The sequence below is a fragment of the Carassius carassius genome, chromosome 49, assembly GCF_963082965.1.
Source record: "Carassius carassius chromosome 49, fCarCar2.1, whole genome shotgun sequence".
NCBI classification, from domain to species: Eukaryota; Metazoa; Chordata; class Actinopteri; order Cypriniformes; family Cyprinidae; genus Carassius; species Carassius carassius.
Window position 1 is genome coordinate 20761148 of NC_081803.1, and position 26480 is coordinate 20787627.

Here is a 26480-nt window from a genome sequence, read left to right on the forward strand (position 1 = left end):
GGTCAATGCAACATCGTAGCGCGCTCTATTGTAATCTGGCGCGAACCATCTATGACGCGAACAACCAACGGTTATAACGTTCGCTAGAAGTGTACGGTATCTTGATTTTTCTTAGTATGGCCAAACAAGTTACTCTCACTCATTTTTTTAAAAAACCTCGTATTGAGATTAATAATTATTTGGAGGACCAATCTGTGGATCGTAATGGAACAACCACTGGCTCTGAGAATGGAGCGGAGATTAACTCCGAACCGACGACCTCCACTGATGCTAACCGGCAAGCAGATCTGCCTATGGCTAATCTACGATCAATGCTACACTTAATTGCACCGTCGGATCTGTCAGCTCTGGGGGAACCTGCTACCCAACCTCATCTACAGGCATTCCCGAGTACCATAATTGATGGGAAATATCGAAGCTTCAACGCCAAGTGGTATGAAAGGTTCAACTGGATTGAATATAGCCAGTCGAAAGACCTGATTTTTTGTAAAGCCTGTCGGCATTTTCCTGAACAGCACACTGAGGGGACTTTTACTAAAGAGGGTTTCAAAAATTGGAAACGTATCGGCCAGGTCTGTGAGAAGCATCAGTCTAGCAAGCTACATGCTTCTGCACTTGTAAAATTACTCTCCTACAAACAAAGTCATGCGCAACAAGGCAGCGGTACTGTATTAAATCAGATGCACGGAGATTCCATTTCGTTCATTGAACGTAATCGACAGCACGTCAAAGTTGTGCTGGATGTTGTCATGCAGTGTGCCAAAATGGAGATACCCCTGAGAGGGCACCGGGAAACTCAGGAAGCGTTAAACAAGGGGAATTTTTTGGAGCTATTCGAGTTTATATCGAAGTACGACCCAGAAATAAAAAAAAAACTTGTTGAACTGCCACGAAATGCTACACTCATGTCCCACCACATTCAGGACGAGCTGCTTGAGGCTGCCGCTTCACTTCTACTCAGGAAGATAAAAACGGAGATGCAAGAACAGCCTAGGCCCACATATTTTGCCATACTTGCAGATGAGTTTAAAGATGTTTCGAAACGCGAGCTAGTTGCTGTCTGTGTTCGATTTATCCATAGTGGGACAATCAAAGAACGAGCGCTGGGCTTTGTCAAAACAGCTGACCTGTCTGCTCAAGGAATATCGCAGAGGATCCTTGAAATTCTAGAACCACTTGGTTTGGACCCTTCTCTCTGTGTCGGGTTCTGTTTTGATGGGGCATCGGTCATGTCTGGGCACAGAGGAGGCGTTCAATCTATCTTGAAAAAGACATTTCCCAAAGCTGTGTATGTACACTGTAATTCCCACAGACTGAATTTAGAGCTTTGTGCTGCTGCGGAATCATCTGGACACGTCAGTACTTTTTTCACTGTCAGCAATCAGATACACAACTTCTTCACTGGGGCCCAGAGGCACGCTCGGTTTGTGGAACTTCAGAAGGAAATGCATCCAGAACGCCCATGTAAGGAACTGGAAAGGTCATGTGACACCAGGTGGAGCTCTAAATCAGGATCTGTTCATAAAGTTTTAGAAATGCTAGACGTGTTACTTGAGACTCTTGCTGAGTATTCTGAGACAAGTGGACAGACAAAACTAGATGCAGATAACCTATTACAACAGATGCAAACAAAAAAGTTCATTTTCATGCTTGTTGTGTTTTGCAAGTTGTTTCAGTGCAGCGATTTTGCCACAAAGGGGCTGCAAAGTCCAGCAATCTGCGTGACAGACTGCATCTCCTTAATTGAAACATTGAAAGCCACCCTTGCCACTTTTCGAGATGATTCAGATGGTGACTTTGACAAAGTTCTCAGATTGACAGAGGAGTTGATGGATAAATACGAGATAGCATGCTGGGATCTGATAATGTCTCGTGAGCGAAAGCTGCCTGCAAAGTTTAGTCAGTCTATTGTCACCACAACATTGGGAAAAACATCCGCTATCAAAAATAATGGTGATCTGAGAGCACTCTGGAACTGTATTCTGGATAACGAGATGGCTGAATTGAACAGCCGATTTAAAGACGACACCTACGGAATAATGCGAGCTTCAGCTGCCCTCATCCCAGGATCCACCACTTTTGGCACACAAGAACTGATCAAATCTCCTTGCAGCTTGTATGGGATAACAGTCTGTGATGCGGAATTTGCCTTTTTTACCCAATTCATCAAGGGCAAAGCTGACAAAGACAAAATGCCCTCACTAATTGAATTGTTGGATGCCTGCGCTGCTGATATTTTCCCCGGAATGAACCGTCTGTTAAGGGCCATCATCACACTACCCATGACGTCCTGCAGTGTTGAAAGACTTTTCTCCGCTACTCACAGGATCAACACTCGGTTGAGAGCATCAATGGTGACTGAACGCTTGAACAATTTGACCCTGTTATCCTTTGAAAGAGAACTGACAGAAACACTGGATTATGACGAGATCATAAGCATCTTTAATTCAAAACCCAGGCGACTCCGCCTTGTGTAGCCGGGTAAGGTATAGGCCATGGTTTTCTTTACATGTAGGCCGTGGCTTGATAGCAGGATGAGACTATTAAGTAGGCTACTTTGAGCCTCTGAGCTCAAATAATGTTGCTTTTTTAGAAAGCTAAACGTGTAGTGGGGGTTGACCTCAGCCTCTTGTTCAGGGCCTAAATATTCGTTCAGTTAACATGTCATTACTTTAAATGTTCAATGAATAGAGTGTTATGTTGTGGTTGTTTTTTTGTTATTTTGTTAGAGCTACGTGCTCTCTAATTGATCTTCCCTATGCACTATCACAATGTTGCCTTTTTGTGAATTATATGTTCCTGGCTCGGTAGCCATAGCCTATGTTATATAGGCTTATGTATTTAGCTCAGTTTTGACAGTAGATTAAATTTAAATTACAAAATAAGTAGGCTAATAAACATTTTTTTTTACCATTATAAAGCAGTTTGAATGTTTCATTGCGTTACAGTATGATTCTAATGAGAAAAGAATTCCCGAGCAGCTTTCAGCTATAATCACTTTGAGAACTTTTCTTGCAAGCACCCTGAACTAGACAAGTGGAAAACGTTTTTTGAATAACACCATGTTATAACCTTAATTTTTTTTTTCGTTTTGAATTATTTCGTTTAAAGACATTTCAAGCTTTGTGCATTTGATGTATTTCTCATGTCTGTGTGAGGCATACACTGAGTTTCGTTAAGTTAGGATGAGATGCGCTCCAGTTAACGTGCAATGCAAGTGACCGCGCAGGCGCCTCCATGATTATTGTCTGTTATATTTGCTTGTTTTTATATCTGCAATTGGTTGATGAAAAATTGATTAAAATTAAGATACAATTTATACAAAACGAAATTCACTTTAAAGAAAGTCTTTCTACAAAACAAACCTATGAAGTGGTCATAATCATGTCTGACCATGTCATATTGCGCCTCTTATAATGCTGTTCAGTGTTCACTTTTCATAACCATAGATTAAATAAATAAAAACGTATATTATAATATTGAACATATATATTAACCTAAATACGTTTTCTTTAATGGCTACAGCACCTTGTAACGTCAGAGGACTCAAGGTTTCAGCGTTTCCCGAAACCTTATTATTTAGGCTACACTTTTTTTTTTTTTTACTGAAATGCTGGAAAGTATTTACAAGAACAATATTTCATTGCAGCTTCACCACAACAAAAAAAAATGGGAATTATTAATTAATTAATAAAAACAAATTTAATTAACATTTAATTAATTTAATTTAATTAAAAAGCGCTTTTAAAGGTCAGTGAAAGCATAGGCTACTGTCAGTCAAGTCCTATTCAGATGCTAATATTGTTTCTCATGGGCTCATACGGTATTTTAAACATTTACAGCAGTAAGTCGGTGATTTTAGTGCCGTCCGAATCCATAATATCAGTGTCTTTTCTCACCCAACCCGCAATAAAAATCCCTGTCCAAATTAGTACCTACTGTTTTTTGACAAACAGGTCGTGTGGTGATTTAATTGCCGTCTGAATCCACATCTCTGAGTTTACAAGAAGAAATTCAAAATACACTGTTAAAATCCTTTTTGATCACTGCCGAGCACCATACGTAAGATGTACACTTTTATTATTATTGAAATGCTGTAAAGTATTTACAAGAACAAAATTTAATCGCAGCTCCACCTCAGCGAACAAAAATGGGAAAGAGACGAAAGCACATACAAATTGGGTTTATTGGGTTATTATGGGTTATTATGGCAGCAATATATGATACAATTTAAAAATATGTAGGCTAGGCTATTATAGTTTGGATTATTTTTTATAATATCCCATGAGTCCTAATAAATGAAATTTCAACTATTTCTGAAGCGCTTCTTTTATAAAGAACACCGCTTTCTTACATAAAAAGCCCCTGCACGAGAGAATAATTGATTCTCGAGCCATCGATATCAACCAATTCAGCACCATCGCCACGGACAGCACCCGGTAACATCGCACATAAGAAGATATATCAGCTTCCTAAAGAGGGCCACACACCGGACGCGCAGCTCAGCGCCGCGCCGCGCCACGTCTAGGACAACGCTCACCTGAAAATCCGATAACATCAGCAATTTTCTGATTTCTGTAAATAAATATATAATATAATGCCCAGCAACGGCTCAGGACCGTGTTTACATTTATGTGTCTCAAATCGTAGTTAATGTATATACGGACTTTACCATGTGCTGCAATATACATTTAGTTTTATATTTATTTACAGAAATCAGAAAATTGCTGATGTTATCGGATTTTCAGGTGAGCGTTGTCCTAGACGTGGCGCGGCGCGGCGCTGAGCTGCGCGTCCGGTGTGTGGCCCCCTTTAGAGTCTTCGCGCTAAGAAACAACCGTTATCGGGAAACCCAGCCTTGATTTCGGAACACCCATAAATTCAGGCCCACCTCGACTTAATCTAGGCCCACCCATCTGTCACGTTCTGCATCCGCCACTGCTCGCACCCCTGCTTACTCGACCTTATACTTACTACCTCCCCGCTGCAGCGACTAACTGCTCTTACTCACACGGCTGTCCTGCTGTCGCTCTCTCCACTAGCTGCTCACTTACTGTATTTCCAACGTGCAAATGAGCCCGAAGGATGTGAAGGCAGAACGGTTAGAGGTCAGGTTATCCTATTAAAGGGGCATTCGCTCTGACAGAGATTTACTACTCAGGCTTTATGGTTCCTACGGTCATGGAAAACTTGGAATTATGTGGGAATTAGAAAGCCATGGAAAGTAATAAAAAAATTTTTTTTCTGACTGCAGTTTTTGTAGTTATACTCGACATTTAAAAGTTTATTGGTTAGAAATTGTGATTTGTTTTAAAAGTGCAGCTGCTATAAAATGTTTTCTTTTTCTGTTTTATTTATTTATTTTCTATCTTTATATCCGTAAATTCATGAAAAACGTCTTTTATTTTTATTGGTCAGATATAGTTGGTTACTGAAGTCTAACATGTATGCCACTAATGATCATTGTTATTTTAATATTACTGAGATACTATTATAGTTTTAATTCATATTTCGAATGTTTTTATTTGTATATTTTCTTTTTTATTTTAAAGTTTCTGTAATTGTATTTATTTTAATGTCTACAATATATAATTTGTATGAATCTATTTTATTCTTTATTTCATTGATATTTTTTCATGCTTTTCAAATGTGGAAGTGTGATTAATAGGCCTATGTTGTCATGTCACATACAAAATATTTAATTTTAACCATAAAATATCTCATCATAACAGGAAAACATATCATGGTTATGAAAAATCTATAGTTTTATCGACATCTCATTGCAATATAATTGTGTGGAAAAAAAATATATATATGTTGCAGCAATATGCCATTTTGTATTTTTGTGCTCTTTTTTTTCCGAGTAATGTTTATATGAAAAGTAATGAAAAAAAACGTACCCTGCTATAGTGATTTAATCACTGTCAGTGTGAACATCAGTTTATATTTATTTATTTTTTAAAATGCACTATACTTTAATTAACAGCCTTTAACAGAGAGGAAAGATGATAGTCAGAGGAAAGTGACTGAAACCTGTATCCTTAAGAGCATCACAGCTCTAACATGTTGCAAGCGTGTGCACGTCCCGTGTGTCGCAGGTCTGACAGGTTAAGGAGGAATTTACAAATATGTTGAATAAAAAATTTTGCATCGTATTCCTCATTTCACACCACATTCCCCTTCAAATCAGGACAGTCAGGATAACGAGCAAGGGTGAGACAGGTAAAAACTTGATGAAAGTAAGACAAAATCCTTCGTAATGTTTTTCAGGTGGGGTCAGGCTGCTGCCTACCTAGTGAACACTCAGCATCAGGTTATTTAAGTACACAGTCAGCAGCTTTTTGCGGTATTGTAGTCAAAACCCAGACCGGGTTTTGATGCCCAAAAATGCCATCTAGACAAGCAGCTAACTAGCTAAAGTGTAGATCTGAATCTCCTAGTACTTGATGGAAATGTTGATGTTTGGTCATTTCTTATGTTTAAAACTCACATCATTTTGTCTTTATCTTTTTGTTCTTGACTTCTTTGTAGCCTTTGAAGTTGTCCTTCCTCTTTGTCTAAGCTGTTGTTGCATAATGAAAGTTTCTTGTATTTTTTATACTATTCCAAGCATTTTTCAGTTGGCTTTTGGTGTGAAATCTTCTTGGACACAATCAGACATGAGCAGCATGTGTGAGGCTAACTGGATGTTCTGAATTAAGCTGAGATCTGAATGAATGGAGGTGGTCCTCACAATGTAGTGAACATTCACATTAATGCAAGTGTGTCCCTGCCTTGTTGTCTCTTGTCACACAGACAAACCATATCTCACTCCTCCTGAAGGACCAAATGCAAGAAAACCATCTACGAATCTTTTTGAGAAAAATCTGCACTTTTATTAATGATATGGTTTGTTTGTTATGACAAATGCATGCAACATTATAAACATGCATATCACGCGTTAAGAGAGTCTTTTTCTTTGGCATTGTAGCTGAGGTGTGTATGTCACAATGCTGATTGTCCGTTCTCTTGCAGTCATGGAGATGACCTCATCGTTACGCCGTTTGCACAGGTCAGTGACACAGGCCCTTCTGCACTAAGTCAACATGAAACTCTTTCCCAACCAATTTTACTTCCATAATATGATGCATCATACAGTTCAACAGGATATTAATTGAGAAACACTTCAGGGAAAGACTTGTATCCATAATGAGCTGAATGGATGGTGAAAAGTACTTGTAAAATAAGTGTGATTGGTGATGTCAGCCTAAAATTTAAGGTGTTTTGGTCATTTCTTCTTGATAAATTATTACAAAGTTAAATAAATTATTACAGGAAAAACCTGCAGAAGTGAATTGTGCACAAAACGACAGGGAATGTATGTCACCTTGGCTTGACTACACCATATTTAACCAAAGAATGCATGTTTATAGTTTCAACATAGTATTTCAGCTTCATGTGTGATGAAAGCCTCAGAATTTGAAGCAAGTTTCACAAAAGCTCAGTTTGTCCTAACTTGAATACTCTGTTTAAGGTTAAATGTGATGCATAAAACGCAAACACATGTTACTGACCTCAGGTGTTTTGCTCTTCTCTTGAAGGTGCTGGCTAGTTTGAGGACAGTACGGAATAACTTTGCAACGCTAACCAACCTCCAGCAAGATCGTACGTCCAACAAGTGAGTGCAGTTACGTCAATGTCATGGACTGTTGTTGATGTGCAAAAGGAGCAGAAGAGGAAAATCACCTGATACTTTGACTGCAATAATCAAATGTATTAATATCTATAACACGTTGTTATACTGAATTTTCCCAGGCGATCCCCCATGTGTAATCAGCCTCCTCTCACAAAGGCCTCCTTCACAGGTGAGATGGTTTCCCTTTGGTTTTTATATTATTTCAGGAATTTAATAGTAATTAACTGTGTATGTCACTCTCTTTTTGCGCTCCATTTAATCCAATTATTTATGGAGATCTCAGTAGTGTTCGTTCTTTCCTGTTGGTTGTGAATGTTGTACTTTACTGCTGTCATAGCAGCAGTAAACCTCTAGGGAGCATCAAAACACCTTTCATTCATGCAGAAACCTCTTTTTTTTTCAGCAAGGCTGCTCAATTTTGCAGTGCTAGCATTTAACTTAATACACGTTTCTGCATTACTGTAGAAAAGAGATGCACTACTTGGCCAAAGCTTTGTGGACATCCAGTGGAATACTTTCCTAGAAGATTGCAACTCCATATTAAAGTCCAGTAGTTTTGAAATGACATGCTTTAGATGGTTTCCCATTGGTTTTGATATTATTTCAGTAATTTAATAATAATAAACTTCAATTTTAAATCTCTTAACTGAATTAATATCAGTCTAAACTGTGTATTTTCTCGTGCTTTACGTCTGCTTTTCAATTAAATTAATGTGCAGTACTAACATTGAACAGTATCTGACTTTTGATTGCAGACTTTGGCAGATCTGAGCACAGTTTGAGATCTGAAACACTAGAGGAGATGCATGAGATTACTGGGGTGTTTTTCTCAGGAGAAACATCTGAGAAGCAGATCAACACCATATTAAATACCAATAATTTTGATGGTGGATGCTTATAAAGCACTAATAGGTCTGGTCTTTGGGTGTATGCATGCTTATAGATGCATGAGGAGCATATCTTCCAAAAGAAGTAAACATAACCTGCTTTGACATTCGTGAATCTTTCACCCCATTCAAATTATTAATAGATGTGGCGCAGCTGGCAGCCCACCAATCTGACATGATACTCGCAAACTCACGCCATCTCGCTTTCATGCTCAGCCAGATACTTGCTTCCAGTTTGGGAAAGCACGTGTTGGCGTCTTTCTTGAACTCACAAGTCGAGTCCGTCAATCAAGATACTCCCCATCACCTGTCCTTCATGCAAATGTCTGATATGGAAACTGTCATAAACGCACATAACTCATATCAACACTTCCCCAGTTTAGTGCACGTGCTGTAAACTGTGTAATCAGGCCATATGAGAAACAAAGCCCTAAGATCAAAGTTGCACTTTCCTCAGAGGCACCTGCCAATATGAACTGATTCGGTGCATTATCGGCTACTTGTTTATATAGCAGCTGCTTTAAACACAGAGGTCCCGTCCCTTGCTTTCTAAAGATCTGACTGCAGTTGCCTGACAACCTGACGGTGGATGGCATAAGCATCTCAAAAACACGGAGTCTCACGAGAATGTTTTTCACATGGGTGCCACTTTAAAAGTGGGGTCTAGGTGATCTCGGGCTGCTTTTCTGAAAGTGTTTGCATCAGCCTGAGGCTTCTGTTTCCCATGGCTGCTTTCTCGCTATTACTGGAGAGGTCTTGTGTATTACAAGACTGCCAATCCACTGAGGGGTGACATTAAGGTTCTCTCAGAAACTGTTTGGCATCTAGCAGGGCCAGGTGGTGGCTCTGAGTGATTTATCTGAAGTCTATCACACGTCTCTGATCTGCTTGAGTGAAGTTTGATGAACTACAGTATATGGGTCAGTCGATTACTAGAGAAAGGCCACCACTGAGATGTGGTTTTTATTGATTTGAATTCAGCATAATTTAGCAGCAAAATAGGTGAAACATCAGGTTTGAACATTCTGGAAATAGTAAATTAATAGTAAAGAAATACAACCCGAATTCCGGAAAAGTTGGGACGTTTTTTAACTTTTAATAAAATGAAAACTAAAACTTTCAAATCACATGAGCCAATATTTTATTCACAATAGAACATAGATAACATAGCAAATGTTTAAACTGAGAAAGTTTACAATTTTATGCACAAAATGAGCTCATTTCAATTTTGATTTCTGCTACAGGTCTCAAAATAGTTGGGACGGGGCATGTTTACCATGGTGTAGCATCTCCTTTTCTTTTCAAAACAGTTTGAAGACGTCTGGGCATTGAGGCTATGAGTTGCTGGAGTTTTGCTGTTGGAATTTGGTCCCATTCTTGCCTTATATAGATTTCCAGCTGCTGAAGAGTTCGTGGTCGTCTTTGACGTATTTTTCGTTTAATGATGCGCCAAATGTTCTCTATAGGTGAAAGATCTGGACTGCAGGCAGGCCAGGTTAGCACCCGGACTCTTCTACGACGAAGCCATGCTGTTGTTATAATTGCAGTATGTGGTTTTGCATTGTCCTGCTGAAATAAACAAGGCCTTCGCTGAAATAGACGTTGTTTGGAGGGAAGCATATGTTGCTCTAAAACCTTTATATACCTTTCAGCATTCACAGAGCCTTCCAAAACATGCAAGCTACCCATACCGTATGCACTTATGCACCCCCATACCATCAGAGATGCTGTCTTTTGAACTGAACGCTGATAACATGCTGGAAGGTCTCCCTCCTCTTTAGCCCAGAGGACACGGCGTCCGTGATTTCCAACAAGAATGTCAAATTTGGACTCGTCTGACCATAAAACACTATTCCACTTTGAAATAGTCCATTTTAAATGAGCCTTGGCCCACAGGACACGACGGCGCTTCTGGACCATGTTCACATATGGCTTCCTTTTTGCATGATAGAGTTTTAGTTGGCATCTGCTGATGGCACGGCGGATTGTGTTTACCGACAGTGGTTTCTGAAAGTATTCCTGGGCCCATTTAGTAATGTCATTGACACAATCATGCCGATGAGTGATGCAGTGTCGTCTGAGAGCCCGAAGACCACGGGCATCCAATAAAGTTCTCCGGCCTTGTCCCTTACGCACAGAGATTTCTCCAGTTTCTCTGAATCTTTTGATGATGTTATGCACTGTAGACGATGAGATTTGCAAAGCCTTGGCAATTTGACGTTGAGGAACATTGTTTTTAAAGTTTTCCACAATTTTTTTACGCAGTCTTTCACAGATTGGAGAGCCTCTGCCCATCTTTACTTCTGAGAGACTCTGCTTCTCTAAGACAAAGCTTTTATAGCTAATCATGTTACAGACCTGATATCAATTAACTTAATTAATCACTAGATGTTCTCCCAGCTGAATCTTTTCAAAACTGCTTGCTTTTTTAGCCATTTGTTGCCCCCGTGCCAACTTTTTTGAGACCTGTAGCAGGCATTAAATTTTAAATGAGCTAATTAAGTGGATAAAAGTGTAAAATTTCTCAGTTTAAACATTTGCTACGTTATCTATGTTCTATTATGAATAAAACATTGGCTCATGTGATTTGAAATTCCTTTAGTTTTCATTTTATTAAAATTTAAAAAACGTCCCAACTTTTCCGGAATTCGGGCTGTAGTAAATATAGTGTTTTTGTCATATTTATCATATTTATCATTTATCATTTGTCATATTTTCAGAATGAGTCATGTTTCACTATAAAAGCAAACAGTTTAATTGGAGCCTATTTTATGACCATAATTTTCAAGCTTGCTTATTTGTTTGTTTGCTTTCAATTTAAACAATATTTTAATAAATAGTAAAATACTACATGATACTAATAATACTATTAAAAAAGTAATATTGTGAAAAATATTATTACTATTTAAAATAACTCTTTTCTGATAAATATTTTTTTAATATAATTTATTTCTGTGATTTAAAGCTGAATTTTCTGCATCATTATTCCAGTCTTCACTGTCACATGATTCTTCAGAAATCATTATAATATGCTGATTTGCTACTCAAGAAATTTTTTTAATTATTATTATATATTTTAAAACAGTTCATTTAAAACAGCTTCATATTTTTGTTTGAAACTGTGATGCTTTTTTTATGGAAATTTATTTTAAATAGAAATCTTTTGTAACATTGTAGAAGACTTACTGTCACGTTTGATCAAGTTAATGCATCTTTGCAGTGTAAAAGAATGAATGTATACATAGCAAGGGTTAGTTCACCCAAAAATGAAAATTAGGCTGCGTTTTACTCACCCAAGAGGCATCCTAGGTGTATATGACTTTCTTCTTTCAGACGAATCCAGTCAGAGTTATATTAAAAATGGTCTTTGATCTTTCAAACTGTTTAATGGCACTCAGCAGGTGTTGCATTCCTTCAGTCCAAAAGATGTGAAATAAAAAGCGCACAACCTCATACGTCATGCTCCCGGAACTGCTAGCAGCGTACAACAGTGAACGCATACTAGATGAGTGATTATTATGTTTTAAATGTGGATATTTTTCTTACAAAAATGCATTGATTCACTACATGAGGCCTTTATTCACCCCCTGGAGCCATGTGAGACACTTTTTTATGGATGGGCGCTTTTTATTTCACGAATTTTGGACTGATGCATGTATCACCCACTGAGTGCCATAAAACACAGATCAAAGACAATTTTTTATATAACTCTGACAGGATTCGTCTGAAAGAAGAAAGTCACACACACCTAAGATGAATCGGGGGTGAGTACAATCTTTCAAGGTAGGATTCTGATCAAATTAAGACAGTTTTGATTGTTTTAAAATAGGCTTTTATGCTATAAAATATTTTGACCAAGGGAAGCACCAAAATCTCTGAATACTCTCTGAATGAGTTTATTTTAAAACTGCAGCTTTTATTTAGTGTCTAGCCTGCAGTCAGAGAGTGTGTTTGCTCGATCTCTGGCGTTCCTCTCTTGTGGACTCCACTCCAGAGTTTGGCTGCAGTCCTGTCCTGCTCTCAGTCACAGCAGCTTCTGAGGGGCCGGCACCGTACACAAGAAGAAAGCCATTGACGTCAGAGGAGATGTTGTCAGCAAGGACAGTGGACCCCTGCTCTTGAATTCTCCTCAGAGTGATTGGACAGCTGTTTGAGGAGAGAGCTAATGAAATGTGGGGGTTGTGGCGGAGAGGATTCCACACATGATGTGATCCTTTCCCACATTTTCTCTTTCTTTGTGGGGCTTGTGGGTCCCCAAGCTGTTTTTTTCCTCCTGACCCTTGAATTATGATAGACAAAGCTGCTGCTGACCCGAGTGTGTTGCATGCTCTAAGTCAGAGGCTGAGCTGAGCATGCACAGCACTGGCACACGCAAAGCTGCATGCAAAATTTTCTCAGTATAGTACTCTTAAGGTTGCCCCGTAACAATAGCACCAAGATCCTGTGACCTCTGAAGAGCGTGTTGTGATTGTGTCACACTTGTTTTAATGTATGCTCTTCTTGTAACTTTAGCTCTCCTCTGTGTAACTCAATACACACGAGTAGAATTGCAACATTTTTTTGGCACAGTTTGAGTTATTGCTTATCATCTGTGTGGTATGAACATATGCACATCCTGTGACGCAGGTTAAGGTTTAAATGCACTAGTCATAACTGCACAGCCCGACCTAATCCAGGATTATGAAAAAATGAAATCTGGCCCTGAACGGATCACATTGGTCCCATAACAAAGATTAATTTTCAATGGTAATCTGCGTAGATTGACTGTCACGTAATCTTCAAGCATCACAGTGAATGAATCTGCGCAAATCAGCTAAAGTAAACAACCTCCAAGGGGCTGTCATGATAGAGCACAGTTTTGAAATCTCATTCTTCATAAGTGAATTTAGGCATCTAAATTTCACGATTTACCATAGAAAATATGTAAACAATAAAAAAGAATGAATTGTTTAATACTTTTGAAACATTAAATAAAAAATAGCTTATTTGGAAAATAAACAAAAATATAATATAATAATATTATCTAATAATATTGTAATATTAATCTGATAATGTTATTTAATCTATATAAGCTTAATAATACTTTATAATGCATCTCAAAATGTTTAGGTTCAGACCAGCTATCCCATATAATATCAGTATTAATTGTTTATTATTTGAAATTGTTATATATATATATATATATATATATATATATATATATATATATATATATATATATATATGATTATCAAATTTTGATTATCAAATAATTTAAGTTCTATATACAAGTATATAGATAGATAGACAAAAAACAGAACTGCATCTACACATTTGTAACAGAGATCTGGCCCATTTTGCTGACAGCAGTAAGTCTGCAGGGATGCTTGACTCCTGCTCCAGCGCTCCGGTCCAGATCTTGCATCTCTTGCTGCGTCGTGCTCTCCAGCTCTGTAGGTTTGTGGTTTCACAGGAAGCCGCTGATGTTTGTGTAAAGCAATGCCTTCTATGTCATGTCTGTGTAGCTGAGGTGCGCTCTCACTGTGTTGCTTGTGCATGCTCTTCTTTTACGACTCTGGATATAGCTGCTGCCCAAGCTCTCTAGGAACACTGGGCAAAGCCTGTCGCCTCATAAAGGGGTCTGGATCTGGGGATTTAAATCCGGTGCCGAGGGGATCTTTTTGTTTTCTCTATTTTGCTGTGAGACAGAGCATCAGCTATAAGACATCCTCTGAAGTTCATGGACCTGTGGAGGAGACTGATTCTAAACCAGCGTACGGACATGGGATTGTCAAGGCAACCCGCTGGGAATCAGTAGAAGCGGATTAAAAAAGGGAATGTCTGCTTGTATGTGTGTGTCTGTTTTGTTTGCTAGTAGCATGGGGCTCCAGTGCGCTCTACACAAGGAGTCCTGCACAGCTGGACTGACAGTGGTGTGACTCCGTTTTATTGCGTCGACCGGCTCTGGAGTTTTTAGAGGGCAAGGAGCAGCTCGTTGTTGATTCTTTAGCTCTGATCTTTTCTGCACAGCATGAAGGGTCACCCATGTGTCCGCCCTGGAGATCCCAGCGTGGCTGTCTACGACGTGGACGATGTCCGGGAAGCCTTGGCTAGCCCGGTCAAACGCCTCAAAACTGACCATCCCCTTCCCTGTCTCCCACCAGAGGAGGCCTACCAGAAACTGGCCACCGAGACCCTGGAGGAGCTGGACTGGTGCCTGGACCAGCTGGAGACCCTGCAGACCCGACACTCCGTAAGCGAGATGGCCTCCAACAAGGTGAGTCACCGTTCAACTTCCCACCTAACACATGGTATTTTCCACTCGGGAGCTTACGTCGCACCTAAGAACGAAGGGCTTCCCCTTGACTTAATGTCATTACCGCCGCTGCCCAGGGGAGTTCAGGTAATTGGCGCGATTTGGCAGAGCTGTTGGCTCGCAGACGGAAGACGTTATCAGGTACCGTAGAGCCAAGATGGCTGCCCCAGGGGGTGCACTTTCAGGGAGATGCACACACGAGTCATGTACGTGCAGGATTGTGAGTCAGGGTTGTCCATCACGCATCCTGCTTCGGCATGGCTGACGACGTCCGATGGCTCAATGCGCTATCAAAACACCAAATGCTTGTTTCCTCACTCTGTGAGTATAAACAACTGTGTCCTTTATACTGGAGGCTGTTTATTCATGCATGCATGTGTGCGTGTTTAGCACATGCTGGAAGACCTTAAGTCATACTGAAGCAACGTTGTCGTTGGAATTGTGGGTCTGTTCTTGTTGGAGGGAGGTCAGATTGCTGGGGATCATGTTAAGCATTGCTGATATCTACACAGGCATCTTTTAATGTAGCACGCCACTGTGCCAAAGACTTTAGTCTCCAGTAAAGCTTGACTTTAATTCTTTTCTGTGGAGGGGTTCAGGGAAAGACGGGATAGAGGTCTTGTTTGTTATGTGTTTGGTGCGGGTCTAAGAGGAGGGGAGGTGCCAGTATTACTGAAGGTCATGAATTATTTTTCACATTGGAACTGGGTGATATAATGTTTGTTGTCATGTAAATGTTGAATGTCTTTTGTTGGATTTTGGTACTTTGAGTTGTTGTTCCACAAACTGTGGTTGCCTATATTTTCGAACGTCTACAGGTGTTTTTTTTGTTGTTCTTTTTTTTTTTTTAAGACCAGTTTGCTTGTTATAAATCAACAAGCAATAAATAAATATGCTTAAAAAATTAAATTCTGAATTGGACATGAAAAATCATGATCGGTGTATCACTAATTAAAATAATAAATAAAAGGCCTCATATTGGAATTACATTCTTTTTCTATCAATTCTTCAATAGGAAGATCTTGCCTTTCATAAAGGCAAAGGTCAGGGATTTTGGGATTGAAAAGGTTGGCGACCAGTTTGTACAGGATTATGCCTATGGAGAGTCCCCACAAAGATAGTAAACCAGATGTGTGTCTGTGTGTTCATATTACCCAAACACCTTCATATAATGAAATGTAAACATGTTTGCAACATCCCGTATTAGACAATATTTACATGTAAATATTCCTGACTCTGTTCTTTGTTCCTGCCAACTATTATAATTGTTTACAATCTATGGGTATTATAAAAACTGTTTACAGTGACAACAATTATATAACCTCACCATATCACCAGACTTTATTGCTGAATAGAAAGGAAGCACTCTTTGTAGAACTGGTTTTAGGTCAGACACTGGCCGTCTTTAGGTGCTGTGTCGCTGCTTTCTGGCCCAAGACAAAGAGTCCACTTTGAAGATACTTCTGTAGATACAGCTTGGTTCCCTCTTTCAGTGTGATTTCTTCACCTGTTTTATCATCCAGCAGGTTACAATGGTGCATCTGATCAATTAATAAAGAAACAGCACACTCTCCTCAACATCACACATAATTTGAGGAATCATTCGTACATGCAGAAGGTGAATACTGTTGAAAACACCTAACGCTAAAAACAAATATACACACTTGTATTCAGCATATGCTTCTATCTCAAGGCTCACCGCTGATATAGAATGAGATGCTGCATGTCTAAACTTGCCCAGGCTTGACATCATGGCATCCTGACAGCATATGTGAGGGTTTTAACATTCACACACAGCAGACAGGCTGTGATATGCACAACCAGACTCACGCTAGAGACGTGACTGCATCAGTGTCCTCATATTTATCACAATGTGCCTTAACATTTCAGGGCCAAATAAGCGTTTAGGCAAAGAGCCACTAAGATGCTGTAATGTTTGCTAGTGGATCTCATTAACCTTTCGGCTGGGTGTCTTTGTGCCGCATGTGGTGCGTGTACATCGTCTGTGCTGTCTCTCAGCCCACTGCAGGGCTCAATTTGTCTGCATTGCCATGGTGACTGCAAGCATGTGGGATCCGGCACAAGTCTGTTTGTCTGCGCTGTGACAGGGAGGGCATGTTGTTGCTGTGCGTGTGTACTGTAGATATTCTGTTCATCAGTATGCAGTGTGGCAGGCCTATGCCGGTGATTCTGGAGCATGCTCAGTGCATTCAAAAACAAACCATAAAAACATGCAGGAGAGACTGGGGGGGGCCGTGAAGGAGAGCTGCTTCTGATTGGTCCAGCGAGAACAAATGCAAAACGCCTTACTCACCTGATCATCATAATATGATGCGAAGAGATGCAAATGAAGACAACAGCTCTGTAACAGCACAGTGCATCACATGCTAATTTAAGTGTGTTATCTGATCTCTGGCTGCTTTATTGCATAACATACAGTATATTGTGTCTTGAAACATCAAATGATTCTAGAATGTACCATTTGACAGACTCTTTTACTGGTATCAATATTTGTTTGGACACGTAAAGAATTCCGAATGACTATGAAAACAATAAATCCAACATCAGCAACTAAATAATCCTATAATCCCTAACCTAAGGGCTCAAATTTAGAGGATTTAATGGATTTAAACAAACCCCTAACCTTAAGAATTAAACTACAGCATGGAACTTGTGTTGTTTGTACTCCAGACAGGAATGATTCTTCAAATTATGAGCGTGCTGTTAATTTACTAAATGATCCTACAAATTTAAATTCAAGGTTGGACTCACATCACAATATACTGTAAATATATATTATTATAAATATATTTTTATAAAAAATTATATGAAAATATACATATATATATATATATATATATATATATATATATATATATATATATATATATATATATACATAAATAAATTTTTATATAAATATATAGCTACATATTCTATAGCTATATCACAGATCACAAAATGTATATAATTATGAAAAAATTGTTATAAATATAAATAATCAAAATCGTATATGTACATATGTAGAAATATTTTTAAATAAATGTAAATTTCCTGAAAAAAGGACATCATTTGAAAGTTTAGACTTTGTCTCTTATCAAAAGTAACAATATATAAATCTGGATGTTTCCAATGAAGTTCCGCTCGTGCAGTAGTTAAAACAATGTATTTGTTCTGTACACATGTGCACCGAACCGAAAGACCCATACCGAAAATTTTCAGTACAAATACATCTACCGTTACACCCCTTATATATAATATATATATACAGCAGATCTGGATTTACCAAACACCACACCCCACGGCCGGAGGCCTGCCAGAGCCGAAGGAAGAAAGACAGAAGGATAATGAGACATGTGGGTTATAGAGTGGGGGGTTCGGCGTATGGGATGAGGGGGTATCTGTGGCCAGTGGCTTTCTTGAATGATTTGGATCCTGCACGCGCGCTGTGGTGAAGCCTTTGGCATCCCATTGGTCCTCTCTGAAGCAGCGACCACAAGGCACCAAACGTTGAACGATACTCAAAGCATCCACCGATGGCTTTAATCAAAGCCACACAAGGCCTGTGAGAGCTCAGCTAAAGGCCTCAGACCCAGCCAGAATTCACCAACAACCAACAGAGAAAACCACTGAGCTCTGTTTCCCTCACTAAAGAGAACAAACAGCCTTCCTGCATCGCAGTACGGTATTCATACAGCAACACAGACACATAATGTGCCGTTGTGTCCCACAGTTTGGTGTCAACAATAAAAAATTCCTGCAACCAATGATGCCTTCATCAAATTTAACCTGTGAGCTCTTAAAGTGTTGGTTCATCTAGCTCCAGGTTGCATTTAGTATCCGTCAGATGTGTTATTATGAGTATGCATGTTCCCAATAAAACTTGACATGGTGATAATTGGGTCTCCAGAAATAGCATTGCCTTTCTGTTGACGAGCATGAAAGTCCCGGCAGATTTTGATGTGTGTTTGGAGGTTTTCCCCCTATGTTTCCATCAGCATGACACCAGCCTCAACCTGCAGCAGACTCTTCCTATGGCTCATGCCCACAGTGCTTCTAGTTAGCAGTAGTCTATAATTAATAATAATCCACTGCACTGTATGGCAGTGTTTCTTACAGGATCCTGTTTTGTTTACAGTTACTATGGTTGATATGACCAGTATGATATTACTGTATATATATTACAGTAAGGTTTTTTTTTTTGCTTGAAATCCAACGCAAAAATGTTTTCTGTATGACGCTATAAATAAAACAAAAAGCATTGAGATATTTTACTTTTTAAAATATTTTTTTATTTTAGATTAGATTAGATTGAGTTATTATTTATTTAACATTTGAATTTAATATATTTTAAAATTGTTCTTATTTTTTTTATTTACTTTCGCTTTTTAAAAATTCATTATTTGTCCAAAATAATACATTATTCATAAGAAATGAATCATAAGTCTGACATCAGTGCAACAACAGCTTCAAATTATGAAACATTTGAATTAAAATAAAAGAATCAAAGCTGTCAGCCATTCTAAACCTGATTGGATAAGCTCTGATCAATATTTAGTTTGATTCAGAATGATTTATGATAGTTTTTATTAATAATAATAAACTTTAACTTACATAGGGCATTTCAGTGAGCTTCTCAAAGTGCGTTACATAGTAAACTATCACAAACATATCACAACTAGTAAAAATACATATAAACAAACAAACAGTAAATAAACATAAATATTTCAATCAACTAAAAGCAAAAAATCTATTATAATAATAATAATGTTTCAGCTAAGTTACTAAGTAACTTTTATTTTTGACAGATTCTTTCCTCAAAAGTCATTATTTACTCATCAGACATCTTTAATTGTTTAAAACTAGTGGATGTGTGCATTTTTATTGTCCGGTCTTTATATGCAGTGTCAGACCTGCATATTTGCAACAAAATGTGATTTATTATCACAGATGAGTGCAGACTTAATGATTATAAAGGCCATGTTTTGTTTTTTTATTTTTATCTGAGTGTTGTAGAAGGTTTATAGGGAGTTCTTGGTTATACAACAAAGATGAATGAACACACACAGCGATTCTCTCAAGCTTTATTTCCTTGTTTATGACCAACCACATTATGTGCTGCTTTGCATAAAGATATGCATTGACGTATTACACCACCGCAGAGGCTTCATATTTCTTCTGATAATATAGTATTTATGTCGTATGGTAAAGACTTCAGGTTCATACTCAAATCAGCCACAAACAAACCCAGCCAATGGCTATTGCTTTCATAAAAGAGCCCCTGATCTATCATTTGTTTTTCAAATGAGAACCTCACTGGCCACAGGAAAGCCTTGAGTTATGCTTGCACAGGGGCCGATATCTCCATGTGAATGCTGGCGAATTGTTCCAGACATGTTTGTTTTTATTTCAGATCTCCGTTCTCTTCTCCAGATGGAAAGTTTCATCAAAGACCACTTCTGATTAGCCTTTGATTCCAGAATGGAAGTGGGCGTTACCTAGGCACTGTTTATCAGCATGTCAATATTTACACTCAAACAAGAGTTTGTTTTACACTCTGAGAAGTTTGCTTTGGTATAGCGGCAGATTTTCAGTGGCCAGTGTTGATGAGAGAAATGAGGCCAGTAGTCTGATCAAACAAATCACTGAGCATGAAATATTTAGTTGATCTAAAAATATTTTATTATTTGAGGAGATTATTTTATTTTTTTAAAGATTTTATGTAATTTATTATGTATATTATGTATGAAATAAAGTTTAATCCATTTAATGCTTTTTTGTTTATTTGCTTACTTTTAATTATACATACTTTTTATTTATTTTGTTAGATCAGTTCATTTAAATTTTATTTATTTATTTCATTTATTATGTAAGACTTTAAAGATGACAAGCATTCTTTAGCCTGGCAATTATTTTTGACTCTGAAAATTTCATCTTCCCTTAATCACAAATTAGAAGAAAAAAATCATGTTGCCAATAAATAAGCAATTACGTATTAATCAAATCTAAAATTATTTTATTATTTCAGAATATTTTTTTTTCCATTTAATTTTATTCTAGAAATTCAACCCAGAAATGTTTTATATATTTTATTGCATGTTTTGAAAATCCAGTTTAATTCTTGTAATACTTTATTTATTTACTTTTAATTGTACGTATTTTATTTTCTTTATTGATTTTATCCATTTATTTAATTTAGGTGTATTCTAATATTTGAAAGAAATACTAATTAAATATATAAAAATATATATAACTGTATTTTTTATGTTATCATTGAACATCATTGAATTATTTATAATGTTTACTCAGATTGCATGAAAAAAATATTTGAAAACAGAAATTGTTTATTATCCCTCAACATAACAGTTTACGTCGATGTTAGAAATTACACGAGAGGATGTTCCTACTTCTGATAGGTCATTGTCGATTATAATGGCGAAATATCATCTAAATCATATCTGTTTATCAATACTTGATGAGATATTGCGACAGACAGAGCACACCAGGAGCCGGTCTCCTGCTCTCGTGAGTCATCTGAACACACTGCCGTATGATTATACCAGGTACAAGGTGAGCTGTGAAAACACAGTGGTTCTCCAAGGCCTGCATCCTCCATCAGCAGATGACGGCGCTGCTCCCTCTCGGTAATGAGCCGTGATTGGCTGTGTGGAGGGGCACGAGCAGCATCGATGATATGAGCAGTCCCATATTTGGAAGGTGTTGAGCAGCCCAGCATCTTTCTTGTGGCTCAGAGGAGCGAAGCCAAGCCATCTTTGCCAGCCTCCGCACCTCCATCACACCTCCACCTGACCCAGAGATGCAGTTTTTAGACTAAACCCACAGAAGCATTTGCGTGGCATTGTCTGAAGGATTTAGGAGTGGTTCGTTTCTTGCTTTTGTGTGTCTTGGAGCTTTAACAAAGATGCCTGAAGCAAATTATTTACGCTCGGTCTCATGGGGATATATAAAGGTATGGCATCATGGTTTCTTTGAAGCTGATTTTATGTCTTGGATGTACGGGGATCCTTATTTGGTAGCTGTGAAGTAGCAAAATGCAAACAATCAGTTTCGGCCTCGATCCATTTACTTATCTTTCGTTCATTGAGGGTGTTTTTGTCGGTCATGAATTGATGTATTCAAATAATGTGTGGTACACCACATGTAAATGATATGCAAATTAGCAGAGATGAATATTTTATAGGGCAGTTTCGGTTTGGTGTGAGAAAAACATTTCTGGAGTTTTATTTGATCAGGTTTGAAGGCTTTAGGTTGACCTCTTCTAATCTGTCATATACAGATATTTTCAGTGTTGATGGTGTGTTATTGTAAATCAATGCATATGTTATGTAAGACAGTGGAGATGAAAATGGCAATGTGATTAAACGATTCATCCACTTTTATAGTTAATCTGTCAAAAACTTACTGAGGGACAGTTTCATCACAAATGAAAGGAAAAAAGTACAAATAATATTTTGCATGAAAAAGAAGCCTATTTAGCCCTATTATATCATTGTAATTATTATTATGAAAAAATCTGTGTGTGTGTATATATATATATATATATTTTTTTTTTTTGCCATTCTTTCTTTGCCATTAAATTATTCATGATGGGATTACAAATGTGAATTTATGAATTGATGAAATGTGCCTGATTTCTAGATGGGGCTATTTTTAGGGCTGGTCTGGTTTCATTCGAAGGGTCTGAGGGCGTCTGTTCTCACACTGATTAGAACAGAAGGTTACAGCTGATTGATTTAAAAATTCAGTTGATTGATTCATTTATTCCTTGTCTTTGTGTCACCCAATCATGAAGCATTACCATGACTGATTAAAACTTTTGTCCTTTCTCTATCTATCTATCTATCTATCTATCTATCTATCTATCTATCTATCTATCTATCTATCTATCTATCTCTATCTCTATCTCTCTCTCTCTATCTCTATCTCTCTCTCTCTCTCTCTCTCTTTCTGTGCAGTTCAAGCGGATGTTGAACAGGGAGTTAACGCACCTGTCTGAGATGAGCAGATCTGGTAACCAGGTCTCAGAGTACATCTCCAACACATTTTTAGGTAACCCATCAGTCACAAAACATTAACACGTTTGACTTGTGAGTGTTACAGTGAGGTTTGGAGCTCCGGCTCACGTTCACACTTTTCCATTGTTTCTCCAGACAAACAGCACGATGTGGAAATGCCCACTCCGCAGACGCAGAAGGAGAAAGACAAGAAGAAAAAGCCCATGTGTCAGATCAGCGGGGTGAAAAAACTCATGCACAGCACCAGCCTCACCAACTCCAACATCCCTCGCTTCGGGGTCAAGACGGATACAGAAGACTCCTTAGCCAAGGTGAGCGGCGGTGATGCAGATCAGGCTTATTTGTGTTGGAGAGCTGCTTCAAACACTTCAGACTCGGACAGAACCGCAATCATCTCAACTGAATGCTGATTGGATCTGATCAGAGACTCTTGTAGACCTTAACGAAAGGTCATTGGAGCTTTTCAGTCCAATGACGTAGATGGATGTCATGCATTTGGAAAGATTTTGAACCCTGCTGAAAAGAGCAGCTTGGAGCAGCATGAGTTTTCATGCTAGTTAGTGTCATGCTGTTTACCAGGAAGCTTGTCGACCGGCATGTTTTTTTAACCGAGAGCATATTATTGCAGGTTAAGCTAGTATTCATCAACACACTGATTGATCAATGCATTCAGAAACGAAACAAACGCTGCTCTTTTCAGCAGGTCAGTTTCCTCAGATTGACTGGTTATTTGTAAAACGAGTCCTGATTCATTCCTAGAAAATTTCCTAGAAAAAGCCAAACCAACATTTATTATATTTTTACGCGTTGCAAATGGGTTTAGTCAAGTCACATTAATTTATATAGCACTTTATACTATACAGATGGTTTCAAAGCAGCTTCCCTGTAGTAAACAAGAAAATAAAAGTATTAGTTCTTCAGTTAGGAAACAAATACAAATGCAGCTGTACAGCAATCATGAAAAAAGACACTAGTGCCATTATTCAGCTCAGTTTAGTTCAATATTGATTCAGTTTTGTTCAATAACTGAATGCTGCAAAGCTATGAAGGACACACAGTTCAACTGTGTATAAAGCAGCTCTACTGAAGACAATAGTGTCGTTATTCAGTTCAGTATTGATCCAATTCGGTTCACTAACGTTGTCAGTGTTGCAGAGATCATCAGTTATGAAGCAAACTTAATTCAGCTATAAAGCGGCTATACAGAACAACTCAATATAGTTCATTATTAATTTTTAGTTTATAATAGTGTAAAGTTGATCAAAATCTACTGAAGACATCTGTCATTTATATTGATGCACTGAAAGAAAACGTCTGGGCAAAAAACAAATACAAAAATTATTTTAAAATAGTTATTGAAATGAAACTGAAATGTTTTTTTATTTAATTTTTTTTTTCAACCGAAATTGAAATTGGAGTTATTTTATTTAGCAGAAAACTGAAGCTGAAAATAAATTGTATTGGTCAGTTTTATTCAATAAGTTGTAAAAATATTTAAATTGCACATAAAGAGCTTTTGTCAACTTTTCAATAACAAAATTATGTTTTAACTCCAATGATTTCACCCAAATTGGCAAACTGGAAATTGCTATTTTGGCCAAAGAATTTTGGTTGTCAAAATTTCAGTGCATCACTACTTAAATTTGTTTTTGGAGTTCAGTGGCATCACACACAACGGGACTGACTAATGATTGGCTGCTGTGTTTCAGGAACTGGAGGACATAAACAAATGGGGCCTTAATGTTTTTAAAGTCACAGAGTTTTCAGGCAACAGGCCTTTGACGGTGATGATGTACACTATATTTCAGGTGAGCTCAAGCTTTCACCACTCTCCATTATTTACTTAACTAATAAAAGTTTTGCTGTGCATAATTCATCAATGTTTGTTTTCATAACCTTCTTCACCTCTGATGTAACCAAGGTCACACGGACAGGGAAAAACAGTTTTAACCAATAATATCATAGCCTACTTTATATGATCCAATGAAATCTGGCATTATTTAACATGCTGTGTCACATGATGTTTATAGTGTTGCAAATGCATTTTCATGTTATAGTGAATCGACACTTTATTCGCTATCTGTTTTTCTCTCCCACAGGAAAGGGATTTACTCAAAACATTTAAAATTCCATTGGACACTTTCATAACCTACCTGATGACCTTAGAAGACCATTATCATGCTGATGTTGCATATCACAGTAACATTCACGCAGCTGACGTCACCCAGTCCACACACGTGCTGCTCTCCACGCCTGCTCTGGAGGTGAGAGACGCCGTTTGCACAGTTAAAAAGTGTAGCATATGAGCCCTTTAATTCACATTTGATTCAATATGACCTTGTGTGCTACTTGCTAGGTTTCCAAAAAGGTTATGTTGTGAAGATAATGTCTGCTCTCACTCACCGTACATCCACATGTTGTTCTCTTTCAGGCGGTTTTCACAGACCTTGAAATCCTCTCTGCCATCTTCGCCAGTGCTATTCACGACGTAGACCACCCGGGTGTCTCCAACCAGTTCCTCATTAACACCAGTAAGTGTGCTTTATGAATATATGGTTTATTCGAACCAGATCCGAACAATTGAGCATTTGACAACTGATACTAAAATTAACAAAACACTTGTGACGTGTTTGATTTTTATTGGTTTATGCCATAGAAAATAGCAATAATAGTAAAGCTTTTAATTGTAGAAGATTCAAAAATGTTTAGTTTAATTATCTAATTATTTAACTGTTGTTAATGTGGAAACATAATAATCTCATTAAGTGTGAAAATCTAATCCTCTATTATAATTATTTTAATTTCTATAATGTAATAATTGAAATTTACAAGTATTATCTCATTGTAAAAATGTATGAATACAGTAATCTCAATTTGAATCGTCTTTAATCATTTCTTTAAATTTCTATAATCTAATTATTCAAATGTACAAATATAATTATCTTTTTATTTAAATGTAAAAAATAAAATAAACTCATTTAAATGTGTAAATGTAATAACCTAATTGTTTAAATGTATTAATAATCCCTTTATTTAAATGCCTAAACATTGCAATCTAATTTTGTAAACAAATAAATATTGTCTGATTATTTACATTTCTAAATATAATAATCCATTTACTTAAATGTCTAACTATAATAATGTATTTATGTAATTTCACAATTTGTTCCAAAATTTGGTTCAAGAAATTAATAGTTAGGGGAGTCATAATGACTATTGTCGAGTTGAGATATTTGACCAATCAGCATCCAGAAAGGGCACTATCCATTTGATAAACACAATATATGTTTTTAAAGAGCTAATAATTCCCTGAATGTCAGTTCAGGGCGTTTGTATTGTAATGGACAGATCTATAAACTCAGAGCAGATCACTCAATCCCATCAGCTCAGAGACACACAGACCAGCACACATCTGTCCTCAGAACCGCTGCTTACATAACTTTATTCTGTCATTAGCAGCACTGATGCAGCGATAGAACAGATACAAGCGACTCAGGCCTCATAGGATTGTGTCTGTCTGTAATCTCTCACAGACAGTGATGGAGTTTGCTGCGAGTCCGTCACGCTCGTGTACACATTAGCACAAG

General features: G+C 37.7%; 1 protein-coding gene across 12 annotated transcripts in view; it reads left to right on the forward strand.

Annotated features, from left to right (window-relative positions):
- Positions 1 to 26480, forward strand: part of LOC132132863 (cAMP-specific 3',5'-cyclic phosphodiesterase 4D-like) — a 216261-nt gene that overhangs the window by 186801 nt on the left and 2980 nt on the right. For 10 of the 12 annotated variants that reach the window (XM_059545392.1, XM_059545394.1, XM_059545396.1 and 7 more), the window contains 9 exons: positions 7015 to 7051; positions 7581 to 7657; positions 7795 to 7844; positions 14706 to 14818; positions 22834 to 22927; positions 23029 to 23204; positions 24603 to 24701; positions 24993 to 25157; positions 25325 to 25424. In XM_059545392.1, the coding sequence (XP_059401375.1) occupies positions 7015 to 7051; positions 7581 to 7657; positions 7795 to 7844; positions 14706 to 14818; positions 22834 to 22927; positions 23029 to 23204; positions 24603 to 24701; positions 24993 to 25157; positions 25325 to 25424 (911 nt within the window). Of the gene's footprint in view, positions 1 to 7014; positions 7052 to 7580; positions 7658 to 7794; positions 7845 to 14571; positions 14819 to 21685; positions 21828 to 22833; positions 22928 to 23028; positions 23205 to 24602; positions 24702 to 24992; positions 25158 to 25324; positions 25425 to 26480 lie in introns of those variants that run through there. The other 2 variants (XM_059545401.1, XM_059545403.1) reach the window with 2 other exon arrangements.